This window comes from Ciconia boyciana, chromosome 1, assembly GCF_034638445.1.
Source record: "Ciconia boyciana chromosome 1, ASM3463844v1, whole genome shotgun sequence".
NCBI lineage: Eukaryota > Metazoa > Chordata > Aves > Ciconiiformes > Ciconiidae > Ciconia > Ciconia boyciana.
The window spans coordinates 70,409,319-70,434,439 of record NC_132934.1 but is presented as its reverse complement, the minus strand read 5'-3'; the positions used below and the strand labels follow the sequence as shown (position 1 = coordinate 70,434,439).

Below are 25,121 nucleotides of genomic sequence, written 5' to 3'. Positions count from 1 at the left end.
GATTTACGTGAGTAAATTTATCAAGGCTTAATACTAAACTAAGTTTCAGGTACTGTCAAATTAAGAATTCCAAGATGTAAGTACAGTAAGAGAGTGCTTTGAGGAAAGGCTAGGAAAGGATTCCCCGCCCCCCCCCCCCCGAATAAACACATGTCTACAGGAATTCAGCCTGGGACAGGTTATAGAAGAGGTTTGTGGGACCTGTGGAGGAGATCTCAATTAAATGATCTAATTTATGAATGTATGAAATAAAAGTTATAGGATTATTATGTGTGTGTTTGTTTTTCTTCCTGTGATCTAATGAATTGGGATTTAGCATTGTGTCAATTGAACACATTCAGTATCTTTTCTGTTATCTAGAAGCCCCATGCCTTAAAAGCCTAGACAAATAAGTTCTACCATGAAAATGAGGTGTAGCTCCATACTGAATCTGCCAGTCATTACAAAAAAAGAAAATTCAAAACATGATGCAAACCAGTCTCTTTCTGGTTCCCTTCAAATCCTGCTTTGTGTCCTGTTCAAATTCTGTTCAGTCAGTAGTGCTCTTGCTGAGGCGTGTAATTCTCTGCCTTTGCAAAGTGAAATGAAATTGCTTAATTGTATATTATGGTCTAATCTAGTGACTAATGTGGGAGGACAGTGCAGGCCTGTGGTGGCCTGTGGAGCATCAAGAAACAGCCTGCTGCATCTACCCTAGATCAAGTTCCTTGCCATTGCCATTTCTGGTTTTAGGTATTTAGAGAGACTACACAGCATGCATTTTCATGCACAGCTTTTAAGGAGAAAGAAAGGCTAAGTGTAGTGATTTGAGCTACATGAGCAAGGTACACCCATCAGTAGTTATAAACACACTGTGGGATTTTCTTTGGCAGCAGTGAAGCTTGAAGGAGTCAGCCTGCTGGTGGAGCTTGGGTCTGTTGGCTGTGCATGGGTTGGGGGCAGTGACAGATTGGGGCATATGATAGCTGGGATATAGAGTGCCAGATATATTAACAATGACAAGTGAAGGCATGTGGCAGGTAGTGAATAAGGTGCTGGTCCTCATCTGCAGATGAGTCCTTGAGATGCTGTTCCTGGTTGGACCTTTCTGGTTAAGGGAAAGGAGGTGGCAGTTCCAGAGGTCTGGGTTTAAGGTCCAATTTCTTAGGTGTTTTTTGAGCTCTGCGTGTATATTTTACCTGGCAATTATAAAGGCTGAGGTTGCACCCACAGGTTGTAGCATGGTCCCAGCCCTTCCTGGACTTTTCCTAGAATAAAGCTTGGGGTTTGTTTTGTTTTTAAAGTTCAACAGCCTCTAAATGAAATGGTTTGTGGGTTGGAGAAATCTTTGTGGCTCTTTTATTCAAATATCTGTTTACTTAGGTTTCTTGGCTTCCAAAAGAGTCTTGCAAGATCTGCATTAGGAAAAAAAATGCAAAAGTTTTTAAGTCCCTCTGCTTTCCATATTCAGTCTTCCTCCACAGAAACAGGATATACACCCACTAAATAATCTGTTTGAACTGCTCTGGGCAGTGTGCTCAATTTGTGATGCCTTAGCTAGTTGAGTGTGTGTGGAGAGTGGAATTATGAATCTTCTAATCCCGTTTTCTAACTCCTTTTGCCTGCACCACTTCCTTCGAGAAAGTGCCTGCCTCTTTTCCACACCCGTAACAGCTGAGAGTTGGAAGCACTATTAATAAAACTTGCTTTCCCATGTACATTTTAAATGTCTGTAACTGGAATATTTGTTCTTTGTTTTGGGAGAGTCTGGTATTTACCAAACCACTGAGGAGTGAGCCTTGGAGTTAAAAAAGTTCAGGCAGCCATCTGCCTTGATTAGAATAAACGCTGGCACAAATGACCAGTCTGTGAGTTTGCTTCTGAGGTGTTAAGATGTTTCTCTGGATGACCCAAATGGAGGTGGCTTTCGTAAGTTCAGCCTAGTTTTGGACCCTGTGATGCTATGTGACTAGTAATCTTTGACCTGTGTAAAGGCAGAATTAGGTAATAAAAGGGAGAACTGAAACGTGTAAGTGGAGACAAGTGCATATAATAGAAGGCCAGCACGTACTACATTAGATGCTAGACCTTTTAATTTTTCAGATCTAATGAACCGTTTTACATGCTCTTTAAAGAATGGTAATTCTTTCCCTTTCGTCACTTGTAGATCATATGGTTGTATCTGTCTCTTTGTCCCTGTTGATTATCTTTCCTGCATTAACTTTTGTGATTGTTGCAGTCTGTGTTTTGGTACCAGGTTCTGACAGATAGAAGCCTTCACTTATATAAATTTTTAAAAGTGTGTTCATGTGAGTTTCATTAGATAATTTCTTTTATGAGATTTCTTCTATTTTTTTTTTAAATATACATATAGGCTCTGTTTGATTTCTCACTGTGTCGTGGAATGGCTTAGGGTGATCAGTGTGCTGGTAGAACCTGAAGGCCTCAGAGGACTTGGCTCACTGGGCTGCAGAGGTCGTTATAGTGTGTTGGTAGCCTCCAGTCTTCGTTTTGCTCAAAATTTCTATTTGGGTCAGAACAATGCTCTTGTTCTCTAATGTTCAGTAAAGCTTTTCTGAAAGCCTCCTTTTCTTGTGGCATAGCATGTTGGCTCAGAAAGATGAATCAATCCATGTCCTATATGATGTCAAAAGCTGGTATGTCTTGCTGTGCTAAGGTGACTGATTTGTTTTATCCCCATTTGGAGTCACAGAAATAAAGTTTTGTGAAAGTGTCATTCCAGTCATTTCTTAGAGGCCTTTTTTTGGTATAGGAGCTTTCCTCAGGTTATTTGACAGTGTTTGAAGAACTCCGGGGAAGTCCAGCTTGTAAAACTGGGTAGGAACTAACTTTAGGATGGGTTTCTGTGTTGAAATGTAACATCAGTACCAGCTTCAAAGCACTTCAGATGAGGGAATGACATTCAATCTTCTTGCCCTGGTAAGTGGTGGGGTGAGAAGCCTCCATGTGCTTCAGCCGGGTAGTGAAGTCACCTTCACTGAGTGTGAAGTGATTGTACACTTACCTTAGAAGTGGGGTATGTGTTGCTCATCAGAAAATGCACATGGTCTGACTGCCTACAGGTGTGGGGCATGGTCTTTATGGGAAATGCTTGAAGGCTGAGGGCTCCCTGTATTGAAACTGGCGGATTTGTGTTTTGAGGACTCGTGTTTTCTCAGGAGGATTTGTGGGAGATGCATGGATTTCACCATCTGGATAACAAATGGAGCCTTTGCTGTCACATGTCATTGGGTTTTGGGAGGCCTGTAAAGGGAAGTGTTGCTCCTATGACTTGCTGCGTTAATGGCCACGCTCCAGAAAGTTTCTCATGAGAGTTTTGATTCTAGTGGGATGTAGTACTTTTTACCATTGGAATAAAAGCAATTTATTTCTTCTTTGAGAAATAAATTTTCTTTTGCTGTGCATGTAGAGTACCCTGTTGTTCTTTACAGCGTGGTGACAGTTCCAAGATATAAAGAACGTCCCCAGCTTCCCAAACACGCAGCTGGTGAGTTGGTGCTAGGTGAGAAGGGATCACTGTATTGGTTACTGGTTGCCCAGTGTGAAGATTTGTGGTATGAGGGATCTTCCTAGTACGTGGCTGTGTCAGGCATTAAAGCTAGGAGCTCTTGAAGCTTGTCTTACAATATGACAGCTATCCAGATGGCCTACTATTCCCTTATCATCTTATAAGGGGGCAGCTACCTCTTCCTTGGTATAATTTCTTCCCCCCCTCCCCCCCAAGAGGAGAGATTATCTGTTTCTTGGCCTCTTACTTTATGTTGGTGTTCATTCAGCATAGGGAATCTGCTGTGATCAGAGTCATGTATGACAGAGCAGCAGAATAGTATGTTTGTTGAATTCATATAGATAAAAAGTTTTATTTTGTAGGTCTAATGTTTTCAGTACTCATGTTGTGGCATTTAAGAAACGATTAGTAATGAACAACATACACATTTTTATTCAGTACCTTGATATGAATTTTGGAACCAAAATATTATCTGTAACTACTTCTGTATTTGTATGTTTCCATGTTCTTTGATATAATTTGCAATTTCTTTTCAAATCATTACTGGATGGAGTGTTTCCTGATGTGAGAATTCTGTGAACTGTTTGTATATGTGCTTTGATCTTCTCCTTAAGAATGGGTTGTTGCATTTGCAACCAAGTTCACATCTGACCTCTCTTTATCCCGCTTTTGTCCTAGCTTGGGGGGTGGGGTAGGGGTAGACAGGAAAGAAGTGGAGACCCAAAAGACTCACTCCCACCCATATGGTGAGCAGAAGCCCACCAAATCAGGTTTGATAAGTGTATTAAAACACAAACATCTTTTTGCCAGCGTATTTGCTTGAGTGTTGAATTTTATGAACGGGAGCAGATCTAAATACCATCTTCAAACATACTGTGGACAGTGCTGACATTCCTTTTTTCCATCTGGTATAAAAGGGAAGCTGCAAACAATGGCAACCACGCCTTTGTCCTCCTGCTTTCCCATTCCTTGTCTGCATAATGTGGAGCTAAAATAATTGCCAGTTCTGGCTTTTGCTTTTCTTGTCAAAATTGTCCTCTTTTTGACATCTGTTCCACAGTCTTACCGCCGCCCTAAACCTGCACTTTTTGATACCCGTGATCACTTAGAAAGTTGTGAACATATTGTAGCAAAGTCTATTTCTTTAGTTTTAGCTAAAAGTAAAATAAATCAAATCCTGGAAATGAAAACAGAGCTTTTTCATTTGTTGGAATAAAGACTCTTTTTAGTGTGGTTTCCTAAAGAAGGGAGGCTTACGGGATTGAGCCATTTGTCCATCTGCTTTTTAGTTCATCCTTAATAACTTTTGAACAATTTCATCCAGATTTGATGGGGAATAAAAGTCTCAAAGGTAATTGATTTCCTACAAGAAAACTGGAGGCTGGGTGGAGGAGAGAGACAAAAATAGGTGTCCCCACTGTCTGCAGCATAAGCTTAACAATAATCTGTGCTTAGGCTTTTGCTAGCCAAGTTGCAAGTGTGTACTGGCTGCCTAGGTACTGCAGTAATCTCAGAGTTTCCAGAGCGTGTGCTGAGTCTCGCTTAGGCAGAAGCTGAGGGGCCATGAAAGGGAGACAAGGGCATAGGGAATGTTGCTGGGGAACTGGAAATTTAGGGAAAGGATGAAATCAATGGAAATTGGGGCTATCGGAGCTATCAGTAGTTTTATGATTGATGGACCAACTTGCTTTCAGATTCCATATGGTACTGCAGTTTGTTGATCTCTGACTTCTCAGAGATTTGTCTGTCAAGGGTGCATCTGTGGTGTTTGCCTGGCTGTGAAATAACCAAAATGTAAGAAAGTATTTACATTGTGCTCAGAGAAAGTCAGCACTCTGAAGTGGAGCCAGGCAGTTACTTTGGCAAATGTTTTATTCGCTCAAAATGCTGTTTTAAGCTAGACAGAACAAGCTGTGAGTTTAGATGGAATTAAGTCCATAGTTTCCACCAGAAAAAAATGGAGAAGAATGCTGGCAAATACATTCCCATAATATTTTGTTTTTCCAGGCTCAAGTCATTAGTTGGATGAGCACTTTTAATAAAATCAGGATGGAAAATGTAGGGAGGGTGACTCCTATAATGGGGGTGTATTGGCATGGAATATAGGAGCCCTGCATTCGCAACACTTTCTGCAGGAACTTGAATTTGTACAACCAAATTGATTACGTGTATCACTTGCAAAATCTCTTCCTATCTCTTGCATTTGACAGTAAAGCACTGGACTTTCTTTCTCGTATATGCATTTGGTAAAATATTCATATTCCTGCATCCGTGGTGACTGTGGGAAGGAACCATCACCTGGAATTATTCATTGCCTCTGTCTCTGTTTCATTGGTTTCTTTTGTCCTGGGCAAGCGCTGGAGATCCTGAGCGTACTTGCAGTTGTGAGTCAGTGACAACCTCATGCTGTTGTTGTAAATAGCAACATGAACACTGTTCTTGCATGCTTTTTTTCATGGGCTTTGTCTTTCCCAACACTCCAGCCAAGGAATTTACAGAGCTTCTGAGTCAGCAATCAGCTGCCTCGAGACAAAACATGCAGGATACTGCAGACTTGCAGAATAGCCAACAAGGCATACAAATACCCTGGAAGCCTGGCAAATAATTCTTGCCTGCCCTTGCTTTTGCCTCCTGTAATTTCCATGATCTCTGATGTGTTGCTTGCAGGTTCCAAGGGCTTTGGGTGTTTACATCAAGAATGCAGAGTTCTGGGGAGTGACTAATTGCAGTGACTGAAGCCTCTGTATTTGACCTGTGGGCATAGCTGACTTCACAGCCTGCATGAAATTGGATGTTGGCAGAACTGCTATATTAACATGCCGCTCGGGTTGCACTGCGTAAAATGACCCTCTTTTGCAGGTTTGTCTCCTGGCTTGGCAAACCTTGAACACAAAGCAGTTAAGTTTCTAGAATGAAAGTACGTTGGATTTTAACTTCGGGATCCCTCAGCAGTGCAGAACCAGTGCTGCTTCACTCCTGTGGTGAATGAGTACAACAGAAGCAAGAGTAAGAAATGAAACCTATGTTGTCCTTACATCTGGATATATCAGTAATGGGCTGTGGACTAACAGACTTAAATTGCCACTCCACTGAATTTAGGTCATATAACTTCTATTGCTTTTTCTTAGGAAGTGTCAGTCACCTGGAGCGCTGGTGTAAAGTGAGTGTTGGGGTGGTAGAGTAGGGTGCAAAAGGTGGGGGAAACATAACGCAAAATAGTATTCAGCTTGCAATGTTGTACTAATTATTGAGGCATATGGCTTTAGACTGTAGGTATTTTGTTGTATCTGTGTTACACAGACGCACTGAAATTACTCCTTCAGTGTAAGAGGTGATTTGTTGGAACTCTTTATAACATTCTTCTTGAGAACAGAAGAGGAGACACAGGTTTAAAGCACAGGGTCTTAGACCTCTGCAGTAGCGCAGTGGTTACCCTGAGGTGCGAGCCTGGAGCATGTTTCCAGCTTCACAACAGTGAAGTTAAGATTAAAAATAAGGAAAGCAGTTAGTTCCATCCTGCTTAGTGAACAGTACTGATATGGACACGGCATCACTATCAGCCAGTTAGAAAAACAGCTTCATGTGTACTGAGTCCTCTAAGGCAGTTGTCCTAATAAAGTCAGAATCACATTCTCTGGTATAACCCATTGTTGTACTGTGGCTTCTGTAGGAAATTTTATTTTTATTTTTAATAACAAACATTTTGTGGGTTATGGAAAGGTTTCCAGGTCTCCTTTGCTATTTCTAAATGTAAGCAATAAATACCATGTTAGGGTGAAATGCAGGAGTGCCCAAATAAACTGCTGCAGAACTGTCATACGGGAGGGGAAGAGACATGAGCTGTAATGTTTGACTTGGCTTCCTGTCTGCTGGAAGCAGGAAAAGAGCTGGTGAGAATCTAAAAGGTTTTATCCGAGTCCACATATTTCCTTTTTTACCTTAATACCCTCTGCAAAAAAACAAAGGACAAAAAGCACCTCAAAAATGCTTTCACTTCCATAGTTCCTGCGTATGTTCCCATGCTGCCCTCCTATCTGAAGACAAACAGAACTATTCTTTCTTAGAGAGCAGAGTAATCTATTATATGTATGCACTTAGTATTATGTGTAAAGGGAAGAAAGAGATTTATTATATATAAAAGAAAACGAGAGAGAGGGAGAGAAAATGCTATTTGTGATCCAAACAGTTCATTCTGTAGGTCTGCAGGCTGGTTCTGAGGGATCCCAGAAAAGCAACTAAGAGTAGCAGACCTCCTGTCAGCATATTTAATCTGCTGAGGAGCCCAACTACCACCTAAAATGTTATAGGGACCTGCATATCAAAAGAAGGTGAAAACCACAGTATAGAGGAAGTACTATGAGAATCTCACGAGGATCATGTAGCAGCCACATTTCACTCTTATGCTGCTTACTTACTGTCAGGAATATATGCGTAGACTCTAGGTAAGGCAAATGTTTATACTACTTGATGCAACACAGACAGGCTTTTTTTTCAGTCTTGACATCTTTTCTTAAGTATTTGATTGCGATTAGCAGGTTTAACTTCTTTCTGTGATTGCAGTAGCCATCACTGGGTTTGTTATGTCACTGTACAAAAGCAGTGTTTGCAAGGGCAGACTCTGACAGAGATACCAACTTGTGCTATGCCATCCTCTTTCCTCTTCTCTATTTATTATGAGCAAAGGCACATGTCCTTTTAGAATGAAGGAACCAAAACTTATTTTACTGGTGGAATACCAACTCCTAAAGTACTTTGTGGTAGTAGTGTTTTTAAGGCCAGCGTGTAACCATTGCTGTGGTGTTACCACAGTGATCTGGTTATTGCAGTGACTGCTACATTAGTAAGTCTATCTTTTATTTTAAAACCTCGCCTACTTCCAAACATCACATAACATCCACCAGTTTACTTGTAAGTTCTCTACTGTTCATGTGAAATGAGTTTTGATAAAACTTTCTAGGGACTGGCTCAGGTGAAGTATTTTGTGATTTTTACAGAGGCGAGATGTCCCACTGTCTGCAGTGATGCTCAGGGAGATTTGGAAGGCTTCGCTGCAGTCAACTTGGGCAGGACTCTTTGGGGTATTGATCAGTTGACTTATTTAGGGCTGATGCTTTATTAGTCACTGAGAATCTGGGCTCTCAGTTCAGCAGGCTTAGACAAAATTTTAGAAAGAAAAAAAAAAGAGCAAGCTCAGTTACGTTTTCTTCTTTTTGTTTTATAGGTTAATAATGCTTGTAAGCCGGAGGTGAAAGTGGCTCAGCAGAGCAACATCGGGAAATCTGGCAGACTGGAAGAGAACAGCTGCCCCCCAGGGCAGCTGTGAAGTGTGAAGCATGGAGGAAAGTAAGAATGAGAAGGTGAACCAGGCTCATGTTCTCTTTGACAGATTTGTCCAGGCTTCAACTTGCAAGGGGACTCTCAAGGCTTTCCAAGAGCTCTGTGACTACCTAGAACTAAAGCCCAAGGACTATCGTTCTTTCTATCACAAACTCAAGTCCAAGCTAAATTACTGGAAAGCCAAAGCCTTGTGGGCCAAATTGGATAAAAGAGGCAGCCATAAGGACTATAAGAAGGGGAAAGCATGCGCCAACACAAAGGTAAGAGATTTATTCATGGCGGTCAAGACAACTATTACCAGTTCGTCTCTGGAATACACAATGAAAATGTCTTGATGTAGAAGGCTGTTTGCCCAGTGTCAGTATAAGCCCAGAGAAGATTTAGGAATGTTCTCAACACATATTATTTATAATATAGTTACAATTTGTTAGCATTTGACTCTCAATCAAAAATTGCGTTTGCTACTGCCAAATTTGACTGCCTACCTGAACAGGGAAAGCTAAATGGAAGTGCTTGGGAATGACCAGAATATCTGTAATTTATTCAGGAGAAGCAGCCTGCAAGTTTCTATGTTTTACATTTTTGTGGCATCGCTACTATAGATGGGTTAGAAAATCTTAATTGGTGAACCTTTAATCTTGGTTAGGCTTTTTTTTTTTTAACATTTTTTACTAGACGATAACAGGGACATGAAATTTGCTCTTGGAGTCTAGATAAAAAATATGTATGTTTGGAAATTTCCAATTTTAATTTGAAAATTCTCATGAGTCTTTCAAGAAAAGTGAACTTTCTTGCCAATTTGGCAAAATATTCTATTTACCATTATTTAGAAAGTAATCACTTGTATTCCAGGTTCAGAGAAAAAAAATGCTATGGAAACTTATACCAATTCCTTTTAAAAGGTTGGTATGTGTGGTATTTACTGCAGGAATTCCTGCTTTTACACACCCCCCCCAATTTTTTTTACCCTGTATTATTATGAGCTGGTATTTATGTGCTGCACCCTTGTTGGACTGTACAGTATGAGCTTATTTGTTTGTTTTGTTGTTACTGAAAGAAGTTCTTTATATCATACATCAAAATGTGAGTGGAATAGGTTATTTTCGCAAATAATCATACACTCTTCCTTCTTTAAAAAAAGAAGATAGCATGGAATATGATAAAATTAGAACAAGATTCTGCCCTCCTTCACTGAGCACAATAGATGTTGTTGCTTCTCTTGAATATTCACCTTTTGGGAGAAGGAAATATCTTAATAGGAGGAATTAATGACTAATTCCTCAGTAGAGAACTGACAGGGAAATATATCCTGTTTAGGACATGTCAGTCATTTCAGATCTGTGGACTGAAGTTTAATTCCCAGTTAGATATTAGAAAGTTCTTAATTGTTTATTCTGTTTCACTTTCCAATGGCCATTTTCATATAAATGGTGGCATTTATAATTAATTACTACAATAACACTTGGAAAAATTACTAATGGACCAAGGTCCACTTGTCCTAGGTCTTGTAAAGATAATGCTTTCCTCAAAAAGTTTACAATTGGTACATCGGATTATAGATAGCAGGTGCATATAGGTTAACTTGAAAAACAATAAACAATTGGGCAGTGTTGGTCATCATGGTGGGCACTAGCTTCAACACTCCAAAAGTCCAACCACTGTTAAGATTTGTATTTTTCAGGCAGCATAAGAAAGGAAGGACTTACAGGAAGGTAAATGTAGTGATTTTTGTGTATATTTGGGAATAAACCATCCAAGTACTATGGACATTGTGGGGAAAAATTTAAAATTGTTTTCCTGAAAACTCGACTGCGTTTTGCATTCATTGGATTCAGGAATTGGTCTTATTTTGAATGAAACATGATGGGTAGAACTGAAGTAGAGTATTGAAGGCTGTGAAATGAAGACAGGTGGCTTATGTTTCAATGAGAAAAAGATCGAGCAAGCTGTGGAAGAATGTAGAGGTATTTTAACTTATTTGAAGTAATAGACTAAAAGAGTGATTTTGCATCTGGGCTCTGAATATATCTTAGTGGGTGTCATGGTTTAATCACAGCCAGCAACTAAGCACCACACAGCTGCTTGCTCACTCCCCCCCAGTGGGATGGGGGAGAGAATTGGAAGAGTAAAAGTGAGAAAACTCGTGGGTTGAGATAAAGACAGTCTAATAGGTAAAGCAAAAGCCATGCATGCAAGCAAAGCAAAACAAGGAATTCATTCACTACTTCCCATCAGCAGGCAGGTGTGCAGCCATCTCCAGGAAAACAGGGCTCCATCACATGTAATGGTTACTTGGGAAGACAAACACCATTACTCCGAACGTCTCCTTTTTCCCCAGCTTTATATGCTGAGCATGACATCATATGGTATGGGATATCCCTTTGGCCAGTTGGGGTCAGCTGTCCCAGCTGTGTCCCCTCCCAGCTTCTTGTGCACCCCCAGCCTACTCGCTGGTGGGGTGGGGTGAGAAGCAGAAAAGGCCTTGACTCTGTATAAGCACTGCTCAGCAATAACTAAAACATCTCTGTATTATCAACACTGTTTTCAGCACAAATCCAAAACTTGGCCCCATACTAGCTTCTGTGAAGAAAAATAACTCTATTCCAGCCAAAACCAGCACCAGTGACAGGACTGTATTTGTTAACACTGAACAAAAGGTTGCATCGATAATAGAGATGCAACACGAAAGAAGAGATTTAATGGAAGAATAAGTGTATGACTTTGATAGTGCTTGATTATGAGGACATACAAAAAAATAGATATGAGTTGAGGTTGACATCCAGCTATGAAAGACATTCAGAAAATTGATTGTGACACTTATCTAGAAGGGAAGTGGTGAGGTGAGTTTAGAGGGATGTTAGAGCTCCATTTTATCATGTTGGGCTTGAACTGACAACTAGGCACCCATGAAGAGGTGTCAGAAAGGTAGAGATTTTAGCTTGGGCAAAAAGTAGTCAACTCTGAGTTGGAAAAGTTCTGTGAATCTACAGCACTGACAAGCTGATTGAAGCAGTGCCTGTAAATCAGGTGATGCAAAGGCAAATTGTAGAGGAAGATGATAAAGAGACGACAGGCGAAGCCCTGTGGGAAGTTGGCAGTGAGAGGAGTAGGAGAAATGAGGGAATTCCTTCAGATAGTGCTCTGAAAGAATAGCTGGAGATATAGAGGGGTACTAAGTCTTAAAAGAAATCAGGAAAGGTCACGCTTTCAAGAAATACATGTAGCCAACTGTCTATAAAACATCTCTTCAAATGCAGTTGAAAAGTGGGTAAAAGGGGTAAAGCATACTGGGAGTGATGTTTGAGTAAAGAGTTTGTTAGAGATTTTGTATAGTCCCAAAGCTTAGCCTGTTCTGTGCACCAAAGCCAAGCTAGAGAGAGTGTAGGATGGAGTTGGAGAAAGGGGATCAAGAGAGTGATTGTAGAAGTAGCATGCGGTGATCTTGGAGATGAGATGGTGGTGAGATAAACAGAGAGACTCATGGGGTCATGCATGACTCCCTCATTTAATGATGAGAGAGAAACCTCAGAACTTGCTGGTATTGGTGTGAAGGACCAGAGGAGTGGGCAGGGGGAATGATTGCAGTGGACATGTCAGTGATCACGCTGAACTGGTCTCTACTAGAGGAAAGGGAGGGCTTATTCCGTAGGTGCTCTCCTGTGGGGGTGACAAGGAGAAGAAAGAGAGTAATGGAGAAGAGGAAGGGGAGTGGAGGCAAGCCAGAGAGTAATTTGCCAGTGTTTCTAAGAAGCTGTTGGTGAGATGCCATATAGAAACACAAGTAAAAAGGGTGAATGATGAATAAATTAAAGGTGACACCCTCTCTGCCCCAACCCAGAAACATACAGGGCTGTGGATTTGGGATTCATGCAATTTTGAGTATTGAAATTAGTAGCTGAGAGAAAGTGAAATTTAGTTACTTTTTTTTTTGTTACTATGTCTTAATATATACCTGTGATGATAAATGATTTTTGTATGGCTTTACATCTAAAATTTGTACATCTAAAAGAAATGATAAAAATTACATCTAAAAGAAATGATAAATGTATGGATTCTTTTTATATTTTTCCTATATGTTTCTGTTAATTACTTGTTTCTTATCCTAATAGTATTCACCATTAAATATTTATATGTAATTCCTAAGAGATAATAATAACTATTCAAAGTAGAGGCCTTTTGAGAACGGAATCATATCTGATTTGATGTTTCCTATCTCACTTAGTTTTATATTCCTAATTTTAATGTAGTTTCCAAACCACTGATTGAAAAATACAGAAATTTAAGGGTGCATGTGGAGATGATAGAATTTAAAAAATCTAAAGATTAGGGTTTTAGCCATGTTATCAGAACAGAAGTCAGTAATTTCTTTAGTAAGCTCAGCTTTTACATGCTTGAACATATACCAGTTTTGAAGTTCTCATCCTCTGTAGCGTAGTTTACTTGCTCACGTAACAGTTGGTTGGGGGCACAGTGCTGTGACTGGAGTTGGGCAGTAGTTAGGCAGTTAGTGCATCACATGGCCAGCATCCAGGTTAACCCGAGTTCAGATAATCAGCATTCATGAAAGCAAGACTTGGACATGATGTTCAGATGTAAATAGTTACAAATGGTACTCTCTCTTCATTGGTTGTACAGAGAATACAGGATTTCAGTTTGCATTTAATGTTCTGTTACCATGGTGTTGTTACTGAAAACTTAATATAATCTGTCTGAAAGATCTTGAGCAAGAAGTGTTCCTCAGGGGTGAGACAGCTTTAGTGCATGGAGTTGCAGCAGTTGCTTGGAGTCATTGAGGGGAAAGGGAACATGGAACAGCGATAGCTGCCTTTATTTACTTGGCTGTACTGGGCATCTCATGTAGTTACTGCTGCCTGTGAGAGTATCAGAAGGCAGGTTTCTACGAGACATCTGAAACTGGACGAACTGTTAGAGGTGGAAAAGGGAGCAGAATCTTTTCTTCCGTTTTTAATTGTGCTTAAAACTTGCAGTGTTTTATAACAACGTAACTTAATATTTTTGTGATGGTAAAAAAAAATGGCAACTTTGGCCATGTATTACTTCATTGAGTATCATGTATTTTACATCCAGAACATCTAGAGTCTTAAACATAACCTAGATGTTGTTAACCACATCCTTGTTTGGGGGCAGAGAGGAAGGTTGTAGAGAAAAAAGTGTTTTTGCATTTCTATGATAAAATTACGGGCAAGGAATTTATAATTTGATTACATAGATCTGAGTTTGAATAGTCTGATTTTAGTACAATTCCTTTGCTGTTGTGCAGTCCATCATAACTATTTTATATGAGGAAAGTTATCAAAGAATAAGTCACCCAACTCAATGTGGTCTTGTTGCTTATTGAATCCAGTCTCTTTGAGGATCGTAGTTGTCAGATGAGCAAAATTATTACCTGAATAAATAAGATATGCTCAGCTAATTTTCTTGCAAGTTTAAAAAAAGAAAGAGTAAGTGGTGTTTGAGAGTTATACTTACCCATGAAGAAACCAATATTAAATTGGAAGAATATATTAGGTCCTAATTGATTATCCCTTTTAACAAATGACAAGTTGGATACCTGTTCAATATACAAGTTATTTTGGAATTTAGTAGTTCAATGGTTGGGCTTGCCTTTTCTCCCATATGCCTTCAGGTTCCTGAAGCTACTAAAGGAGCAGTGCTGTTATTCTTCCCTTCCCTTTCCTCTAGACTTGGATCTCTTCCCTCAGATTTATGTGACTTCTTATCTTATACAGTAGTCTTACTTTGAATCTGCATGTTAGTTGTTATGTCATCACTGCTGTAACTTGTACTATTCTATTCATCATTCAGGCTTTATATTTGCAGTTTCACATCATTTGCAGAATTTATGCCTCAGTGAATAACTGCTGAAAATGTGGTGACCTGTAAAAATTGGCATATGGGGATGACCAAAGAACAAAGAGCTTTGCTTTGGGATAGGCTGTTTATCAGAAGGTTGGGTTCTGGTTAAGTTTTAGCATACTTAAGAATTTCTCAAAGGGCTTTGCTGTCCAGCTATAGGGGTATGTAAGGATCTGGAAAATACTCACATGGCAGCAGCAGTCAACACTGTAGCGAGGTCTTTATTCTGTGGGTCTGGTTTATACTCAGTAGAAATCAAAGTACAAAAATGATATAACAAAATGGACTGTGTACTATATTCCTGTGAATGCACATAACCATGCTAGCTTTCTTTGTGGACCTCGGTTTCTGTGGGTAAGAAGTGTCAACTGACTATCTTGGTTTTTTAATCTTAAAAGAAATGATCTTGCTGTATCATTTGTTTCTCTGAAAGTACTTCCAACACTAGATATGCAAGTATTTTACATTCTCAAGTTGTTTATTAGCCTCTGATAGTGTTTGTGAGTAGAGTGGAAAAACATATGAGAAGATGAAAGACCTTTGATGTGACAAAGGTTAGGTTGGAGAAAACATATTTTGATAAAAGTTGTCTAGTCACACAAAGTTCATATTTACATTATATTTACTTTCCTGAAGTTTCCTTTGTTGCAATAGTAGAAGCACCAGCATAGGCATAAGTTAGAGTGCTCTGACTTGACTACTGTCTGTGCTACTCTAGATGATAATGTTTATAAAAACACCAGCATCTCTTGTATTTATCTGCCTTAGCCATTGCTATGCTACTCAGTAATGATGAGGAATTTTTGGTGTTACTGAGGATGTCATCAAGAAAGGCCAGCTCAGGCTTTGGAAGATGAGAGGAAAACACTGCATCACTTTTTTTTTTTTAAAAAAAAAAAAAGCACATGGATGGAATGAGGGGGAGAAGCCTTCAGAAATATTGCCATTCTCCAGGTGATTACATAGCTTGGAGAGTACGCCTTGGCATCTCTTCTTAAAACAAGAGTTTAAAAGAGGCAGGTGACTTGCCTGCTTCTCCAAACTTTTTGCTGCTCTGTGATATGCTTTGTTTTTGGGTTGTGGTAACTGCTTTAACGTATCAGTGGCAGAGCATGGCAGGTAACAACAGAAAGACTGATCTGAAATTTCAGCTTATGTTGCAGACGAAGAGCACTTACTCCTAAGAGCTGTGGGATGCTTGGAAGCTGTGGTAAAAATATCTTTTTCCTCCTAGGAGTGTAAAGTTACTCTGTGCTGGTTGTTTTGCAGTGTCTGATAATTGGGGCTGGACCCTGTGGCCTTCGTACAGCCATTGACCTGTCATTCCTAGGAGCCAAGGTGGTGGTCATAGAAAAGAGGGATGCCTTTTCCCGCAATAATGTGCTGCATTTGTGGCCATTCACCATACATGACTTGAGGGGTCTTGGCGCCAAAAAGTTTTACGGCAAATTCTGTGCAGGATCCATAGACCATATCAGTAAGTACAGCTGCTGCTAGACACAGCAGCACTTGTTCTTCATAGGGGAAAGGTGGGTGAGGGCATGGGGGTAACTCATTAAAATTCTAGCATTTTGGGCTAGACTAGATGTGAAAGAAATACATTGTGCCATGAGATTATCACACATGCAATATATATCTATCATCTTTAATGCCTGTTACTTTCCAAGGCATATCTTTTCCCAAACTGAAAAGTACATTTAAGGTTCAAACCTTTTTTTTTTTTTTTTTAAATGGATAATTTTTGTATTTTTGCTGTTACATTCCTGCAGCTACCACATTATTCTGTTTCTCTTGAGGATTGTAAGCGACTTGTAAAAAAGAAAAGTTACTGAATGCTTTTGAACATTCTTGTGAATGTTGATTTGGAAAAAGGAGGAACAATTTTGGCTTTGTTAATTTTTGGAAGAGCGATGAAGATATTTTCAAGAACACTGTCAGCCTATGAATAAGTTTTGATTACATAGAGGTTTACGTATTAAAATTGAGAATAATTTTGATGATTCTCAAATTCTGAGAAATCAGTCTCCTTTGAAAGCTGAATGCTTTGGTGGAGCCTGAGTTACTATTTTTCAGTTTTTCTTTTTTTCAAAAATGTACTGGACACAGCCCAGCCAGGTTCTCCACTGGGCATAAGTGGGAAGTATAAAGTGGCACAAACACAGTAGATAAGATTTGGCTTATTGTCCAAAGCAAAACCTGCTGCTTGCTTTTTTTTTGTCAATGAATGGTAAAATGGGAAGATCTTTGGAATGTCAGTCTTGCAGATTGCTTTTTCCCTTCCAATTTCTTGTCATTTTTATTATTCCAGTACTTTGTGCATGTTGTCGTCTTTTATATCTCAGCACACCTGACATTCAGTGTTTAGGTGGAGCATTTTTTAATTTCAGTATCTGAAATACAACAGTAAGGTGTCTTCCTTCAAACTAATAGAGTTTGCACACTGTCATTTTCATACCCGCTACCTACATTAACTGAAGAGGAAAGAGGTAGTGAGGAACTTACTATGCCCTCACTAACCCAAAGGTGTTAGGATGAAGGTGCAGATCAGTATTACAGCTAGACTGATCAAATGGCTAGTTGCCATCTGTGACAAAAGTGCAGTCCTGCTTGTGCTCTCTTCCCTCCCTCTCCTGCAGTGCATGTTCTGGTTGTTTCCCTTGTTGCTGATTTGGGGACTGAAACATAAAAAAAAAATTTACTTTTTATTCTTTGAAAAGGGCTGGGGTTTCAGCCATATAGAAGTTTCTTGGCATGCCATGATATTACACACCAGTGCTGCCTGGATGAAGTACTGGGAACACAGTGGGAAAGTAGCAGCTGGCCTTTAAATCAGTTTATCAGTAATGTCAAACAGAGATGTGTGGGCACTTGTGCTCTTTTCTTTTTCTTTTATTTCTTTATCATCTGCTTTTTTGCAGGTATCCGTCAGCTCCAGCTTATCCTTTTGAAGGTTGCCTTGATCTTGGGAATAGAGATCCATGTCAATGTGGAATTTCAGGGGCTTGTTTACCCTCCGGAGGATCAGGAGAATGAAAGCAAGTAGCATTGAAATGGGTAGTAGAGAAAGAGAAAGTTATGATAGGATACACAGACTCCTGTTCCTTAACCTTGCTTATGACTCTTAAGTCCTTTCCTCATGCTCCATTAATGAGAGTAATTATTAATACACTTTTGCTTGAATTTTTAGTAGGATTTATTCTTTCTAGTGACAAATCCAAATTAGTTTCTATATAAAACAAAATCACCTGAAGTACTACACAGAAATAGACCACGACACAGTAGATTGTAATTGCTCCTAAAATATTTAAGCGTATTACACTTAGAAGATACCTTTTTAAAACAACTCCTTTCCTTGCATTCGCTGAAGATATTTATATCAGTGAATGATCCGTGTTATGCTTTTTGTATCTTTGTGAAACCTGTTCTCTGATCGCCATGGGAGATGGTGGCTTACTTGTTTTTTGGCATCCTATTAATTGAATAGATAGTAGAGAATCTGTAAAGGTTGTAGTGATCCTTGAACGTAATGGTCAGGGGGGTTTTACTGGAACTGTCTTTGCCTCTGGTTCATGCAGAGAGGCTGTGCAAGTCAGCAATAACCCTGTAAACAGTATAGCTGCCTTGCAGTGTATTTTTTACTGACCACATGAAGAAGGGATTATGGATAGTCAGAAGTGTTTTTAAGTATTTGTTCTATTATGAGCACTGTTTATATTGTTATTAACTTGGAGTTTATCAACAGGAATAGGTTGGCGTGCATTGGTCCACCCAAAAACCCATCCAGTATCTGAGTATGAGTTTGAAGTAATCATTGGAGGGGATGGCAGGAGGAACACCTTAGAAGGTAATGTTGTGCCGGTAATTCACTTTCAAATAGAATTTATTCTTAAATTAGTTAGAACAAAAATGGCCTTTAACATCCCAATCAAAATCTGGAAAGACGTTTGACTAGTGAAAGGGAAGATTAAAAGTCCATGTAAAAATCCATTTGTAGCAAAGACACGTGGGTCATCTTTTTCCTCTTCCTATCCACTAGCAATGGAATTAGGTGTTTTGACCTGGATAATTTTTCCTATGTTTTTTCTTTAGTTGAGTAGTGTTGCAGCTCTCACTTTTGGGAGTAGGAGTTGAAGTGTTGAATATTATTCTGTGTAGTAGAGAACTCTATCTTAATATTTTTGATGCGAGTTGCAATTTTTGGAAAAGAGGTAAAAAGAGAAGGGAGCTTTTTCCCTAAACAAGAGCTTTTATTTTTCTGATGAAGCAATTGTTGCTTTCTCTGTGGAGGAGTTTGTAATTTGTCAGATCCATTCTCTCTTTATTTTGTGAGGGCACCTGTTTATAGCATGCTGAGCCTTCTCTGAAGGTATGCTCTATTTTTCAGTGTTACCACTTTATCCTTCCTGTAGGGTTTCGCCGAAAAGAGTTCCGTGGTAAACTAGCAATTGCTATCACAGCAAACTTCATCAATCGCAACACCACAGCTGAAGCCAAAGTAGAAGAGATCAGCGGTGTGGCCTTCATATTCAACCAGAAGTTCTTCCAGGATCTACGAGAAGCCACAGGTTTGCCAGCAATTGCCAGATTTCCAGTGAAAACTATTTGTCTCTATTATTACAACTTTGTAACTCGGGTATCATGTTTAGTCAATAAATGAACATCTTGTTCAAGGAACTCAGTCATTGCCATCTCTCTTTGAAATCTGACTTCTCCATTTTTACAGCTGTTCTATACAGCTGTACAAAGCAGATGTGTATCATTCAGATGTGTGTAATTTTTGTTCAGAAGTAGAGAACTTATTTCCCTGAAGGTTTTCAGGAAATCTGAGCCCTAAATAGGAAAAGTCTGAACCCTGAGTTCAGTTTCTTCCACTCCACATCTGAATGCAAACCTTAGACTGATGATAAATATATTTTTTAAGAGAGATAGCTATAGGCAGGTGAAATATGCTGTTTGTGGTTTTATTGAAGATTCATATTTTAAAGTAATCAAAAGTGTGGGAGAAAGCTGCTTGGTATTCTCTCTCTAAGGCTTTCTAACCGCATAGTTTCAATTTCTTTCTTCCAATAGAGCTTGTGTTACATGTAACATGTAACTTATTCCTTCACTACCATGTCTTTTGTTCTGTCACAAGGTATTGACTTGGAGAACATTGTCTACTACAAAGATGATACACACTACTTTGTCATGACTGCCAAAAAACAGAGCTTGCTGGAAAAAGGAGTGATACGGCATGTGAGCATTAACTTTTCCTATACTCTCTATAAACTAACATTTTGGTACGATTTCCTTTCAGTATGCTGAAAGAAGGGGAACACTCTCTTCTTTCACCACGTAATGTTTTTATACAGGTGTATTTTAGACCACGAATATATGTAGTTAATGCCCTTCTGAAGTATTTTGGGCCATCAGAAGAGTGTTACAAGATCTATCCTCTCCAAATTTGTATTCCTTTGTAGATTTGGGGGTTTCTCCCATGTTAAGGTAAAATATGCTTAAAGAACCTCTGATAGCTTAGTTGAGCTTCCCTCATTTTATGGGAATGAAAGAGCAGGGAGTGAAGAAAGTATTGGAAATATATCTAATTCTGACAGAAGCTGATTTAAAAGTAGTTTGGCCACAAATTAATAAATAAGGATTGGGGTCTTGTGCCTTTTATCTGAAGTGTGTGAAGAGAAATACTCAGAAGTTTCTTAGCTCTTTCACAGTCAGAAATGCTAGTAGGACTGATTACTGTTTGCAATAAAAATTTTACAAATTTTCTCTTGGAAGCATAAACACAGATAGGAATGAAAGAAATTAGAGAGCAAACCAGTATCAGTGGATTTGTAGGAGTTTTAATGCCAACTATAGTATATACCAATGTTAAAATAAACTTGTGTATTTGGCTATTTCACTTTTAATTTTCTCTTTTTGGCAGGATTATGCTGACACAGAGTTATTACTCTCACGGGAGAACGTGGACCAGGAGGCTCTGCTAAACTATGCCAGAGAAGCAGCTGACTTCTCCACTAATCAGCAGCTGCCATCGCTGGACTTTGCCATCAATCACTATGGTCAGCCAGATGTGGCCATGTTTGACTTCACGTGCATGTATGCATCAGAGAACGCAGCCCTGGTGCGAGAGCAGAATGGCCACCAGTTACTTGTGGCACTGGTTGGGGACAGTCTCTTAGAGGTTTGTGTTTTAAACTTAATGTGTGTAAACAGTAAATTGAAGCATAAGTACAAGCCATTGCACCCATCACCAAAATATGCACTGCCTATAAGATAGTTACTATAAGGAAAGCTGCTGTTTATTATATAATAAAGTGAGAGGTTTTAAGGAAGGGTAGGAGTGTTGGGAAAACAGAATATTTAGGATGGCAATGATCTTCCTTAAGAAAATGTGTGCAGAGATTTTTTTCTGAACTTATGTCTGTCCCATCTGCTTCTTATTTGGACAATTAGACTCTCTACAGAACCTACTGTAGGCCTGTTAATAATTAGCATTTTGTAGTTGGTTAAAAAGTACAGTCTTGAAGAGAAGCTGTTAAGGCACTCCAGGCTATGAATTGTTGTTGGAAATAGAGGAACATTGGCTTTGGGGGAGCTTATGGCCAATTCAGCATACATCTGGCTTCCTCTAGCCCAGCGGGAGTGGAGCTTTGAGCTAATTACTGATCTATAATTTCCCAGCAGATTACCATCTGAATATATTCTTGATATTTGTTTAAAATTTCCCCTAACTGATGCTTTTCCTTTCTCTGCTTTTTTTCTAAACTATAATCTTAGCCATTTTGGCCAATGGGAACTGGAATAGCCAGGGGATTTTTGGCTGCAATGGACTCTGCTTGGATGGTACGAAGTTGGTCACTTGGAGCTAGTCCTTTGGAAGTTCTTGCAGAGAGGTAATAGAGAAAATGAATACACTTTCAGTTCTAATCTAATCCTCCAACGTCTCATCATTCATTCCAGTTTCTTCTAGAACAAATATATAGACAGAACGCGAGATACAAATTCTCAGTTTTTTGAGGATGCTTGTGGGTATAATTTCAATTGAAGAAATTTTCTAAGGAGCTGATAAACTGAAGTATATTTGTAGAGGAATAAGAAATGTTGCAGCTGTTCTTGGTCCTAGTTTTAAAAGCAGATTAGACAAAGAGTCTTTTTTTGGTGCTTACTGATATTACCTGGAGAAAGTGAGCCTGGCTTACTGTCACCAGCCTTGCAATAGCAAAGCAGATGAAGATGTAGGTGTCTTTAAAGTACCAGAAACAAAAATTCTTGTAATTCCCTATTACCTTGTAAATATCTTTTATGATTTTCTTTTAAGCAAGCTAAGACCTGCTTTTATTTCATGTTCTCCTAAACTGATCACTTTGTTTCATATAAGCCAAACAACATCTTGTGTTTCTTCAGAGTATTGAGTTCTTGATGCTTTTATTGTCTTTGGTTGAATATTGTTTTGGTGACTTAAGGTGATACCTTAGAGATCAGAACTTGGGTAATTAAAAGTTGGAGTAAGTAAAAGCAAGGTCTAATAGAACCTATTTTAAACATAAGCAACTGCAGCTTCTGACCATCAGGAACCATAGTATCATTTTAAAAATTGTATAAATGGCACAATGGATGTTTAAAATTCTATTTGTTTGAAATTAAAAAAACGGTGAAGATAATAATGTTGCAGTTGGAGCCAGACTTGCATCACTTTTCCATTAGACGTTTGCAGACAGCAGTAAGATCTTCCCTAAGCCTTCTCTTCTGCATGCTGAACAAACCCAGTTCCTTTTGCCTCTCCTCACAGGGCAATTGCTCCAGTCCCCTTGGTGGCCCTCTTCCTGAGTTGTTCCAGTGTCTCAATGTCTTTCTTGTACTGGGGAACCCTTTCAGTTATGCTTAATATATTATTTTCTTTCCTCCTTTTGATTTTTGGAGTTGTATTAAATTGCAGATTTTAATACACTTACACTGAAACTTAGCTATTCAGTGTCTGAAGTGGTTAGATTTCTGATCTGAATGTTTATCTCTCCAGGATTGACTTAGCAGTATTAGTAGTGATACATCTCTTTAAAAAAAAAAATAAATAAAATCCACAAAACCTAAAACAAACAAACCATCCAAAACAAAACCCAAAACTTTTTTTAAATTTTATTTCCCCAAGGGAAAGCATTTATAGGCTACTGCCTCAGACCACCCCTGAGAATGTGAGTAAAAACTTCAGCCATTACAGCATTGATCCCGCCACCCGGTATCCCAATATCAACGTCAACTTCTTGCGGCCACAGCAGGTAACTGGACAAATGGTGCTTCTGAATGCTTGCAATCTGCATTGTCTTTCCTTAGGTGAAGCTATGCTAATGTTTTGGGAACAGATAGTAACCTGATGTGGCAGTATAGTGTGGAAGCAGTGAAAAGTAGATATATCAGTCAAGAGTAGACTTCTGTACTTTAACGAATTCCTGTTTAGGAATTTTTGGTTTTAACAGTTTTAACCTTGCTGTAATGATACATGAAATCTATACGTGTGTGCGTGTGCGCGTTTTCTTTGTAATAATCTAGTATAGCAGTCTGTCATTGCAATTTGGTATCCACTGAGCAGCAGCAGTCAGCTGGACTGTTCAGCACTGACTAGCTGTTCTTTGTTGTTCTGGGGTTCTTGGACTAGACATTTCTGCTACATAAGTGTACTTGTCTTCCTTTCTGTGCCTTGGGATGGCTCCTTCTTGTCCTGCTCTTTCTGTATGGATCTTGGGTACGTGACATGTTGGTAATTTTTGATTTTTTTTCTGTCATTTTAGGTACGCCACTTGTATAATACAGGAGACTTGAAAGACATTCACCTGGAAATAGAGAACTTTGTGAACTCCAGGACACCAAAGCTGACTCGGAATGGTAGGCCTGGCTAGTGCTCCATGCCTTTCGGTATTCTGGAGCTGGATCAGTGCAGCAAGGCTCTAAAGTATTACTTAACCAGTCTCTTTTGGTTTAGAAAAAAGTATCCAGAAATTGTTTCATGAATGGTCTGATTTTCCAATTTTTCAAGTTTCAATTAACATGTAAATATATTTCTGTTTGCCTAATTTCCCTTGCTTTATAATGCTATTATATTTCTAAGCATATTTGCTTATGCAACATTTTTTTCCACCTCCTTTATCCTGTAACAATGTCATTACTTAGAGTGCAGAAGCCTAGCCTGAATTCATTCTAAGAGTAAACTCAGAATTCTTACAGACATAACAGGAGGTATTTCTTGTGCAGTCTTTCATGCTCATGCTTTCCTTTACTTAATCCCATCTCTTATCTTAACTAAATGAAACCTCACTTTGCTTGCACTATTCTGAAAGTTAGATGCCTTGTGATAAGCATTTTGGTATCTGTCTACTTGTCCTGTACCCTGAGGGGTATGTTGAACTTTTCCTTTTGCATACCTTGCCTTTGGACATCCAGGTAGTGTTTGGCGACTCTCTCCGAATGGCACTTTGCTGCTAAGCCTCCCTTTCACTGCTGAATAGCTATGTAGTCTTTTGATTTGTTCTTTGGCCCGCAAGCACGTCCCTTTAGGCTGTAATCTTATCAGATCTTGCAGTAAGGCAAGGTCAAAACAGGTCAGTGCTTTTAAAGGAAAGCTTTCAAGAGAAAAGAAAAAGTTGCAGAAGTACATTTGTAGTTCTTCCATTAGAAATAGTATATCTGGGCTTTAGAGAGCATTTGTGCTACTGTATATCCTTTTGATAATTTTTAAAACAAGCCTTTGTGACTGTTTTATAATTCCTGGGGCTCTTTTACAAGGGCTAGGGTGAAAAGCCTGGCGTGTTATAACTTAGATAATTACTTTTTAGCAAATTAAAAATCCTTTCTTGGATCTAAAATAGGTAAGATAGTCTTTTTTTAAAAAAATAAGAATTCTGTCCTGTATTGCTCATTGTAGAAGGAGCTTGTTGTTTACACGAAGGTTTTATTTGTTGATTCATGGTTTTTATGTTGGTTTTAGAATTCATGAAAGAGATGTTGTACATTTCTACTTAAAAATGTGATTTCTTACAGAGTCTGTAGCTCGCTCTAGTAAATTGCTCAGTTGGTGCCAGAGGCAGACTGATGGATATGCTGGTGTAAATGTGACAGATCTCACGATGTCATGGAAAAGTGGCCTAGCTTTGTGTGCCATTATCCACAGATACCGTCCAGACTTAATGTGAGTAACTGCCTGTTTTGAGTAACTGGGAAGAGCAGAAAATTAGTGATATCTGGAACTAATAGTATGGAGACTGAGGCAATGCATTTGTGACTTATGGAGAAATGGATTGAAATGAATTCAATTAAACTGGATAGAAGCTAACGTATGATGATTCACCATCAGAGTGGAAGGTCATAATAGCTTGATGAATATGAAGAGAAATGTGTTGTCATTTTCTCTTCT

General features: G+C 39.0%; 1 protein-coding gene across 1 annotated transcript in view; it reads left to right on the top strand.

The window, feature by feature from the left end:
* MICAL3 (microtubule associated monooxygenase, calponin and LIM domain containing 3) overlaps positions 1-25,121 on the top strand; it is a 165,887-nt gene that overhangs the window by 43,978 nt on the left and 96,788 nt on the right. Inside the window, exons 2-12 of the mRNA XM_072873982.1 lie at positions 8,730-9,105; positions 15,992-16,199; positions 17,641-17,757; positions 18,465-18,566; positions 19,132-19,287; positions 19,857-19,957; positions 20,643-20,900; positions 21,497-21,612; positions 22,866-22,992; positions 23,503-23,596; positions 24,749-24,896. Coding sequence (XP_072730083.1) covers positions 8,842-9,105; positions 15,992-16,199; positions 17,641-17,757; positions 18,465-18,566; positions 19,132-19,287; positions 19,857-19,957; positions 20,643-20,900; positions 21,497-21,612; positions 22,866-22,992; positions 23,503-23,596; positions 24,749-24,896 — 1,691 coding nt within the window. The 5' untranslated portion in view covers positions 8,730-8,841. The remainder of the gene's footprint in view (positions 1-8,729; positions 9,106-15,991; positions 16,200-17,640; positions 17,758-18,464; positions 18,567-19,131; positions 19,288-19,856; positions 19,958-20,642; positions 20,901-21,496; positions 21,613-22,865; positions 22,993-23,502; positions 23,597-24,748; positions 24,897-25,121) is intronic.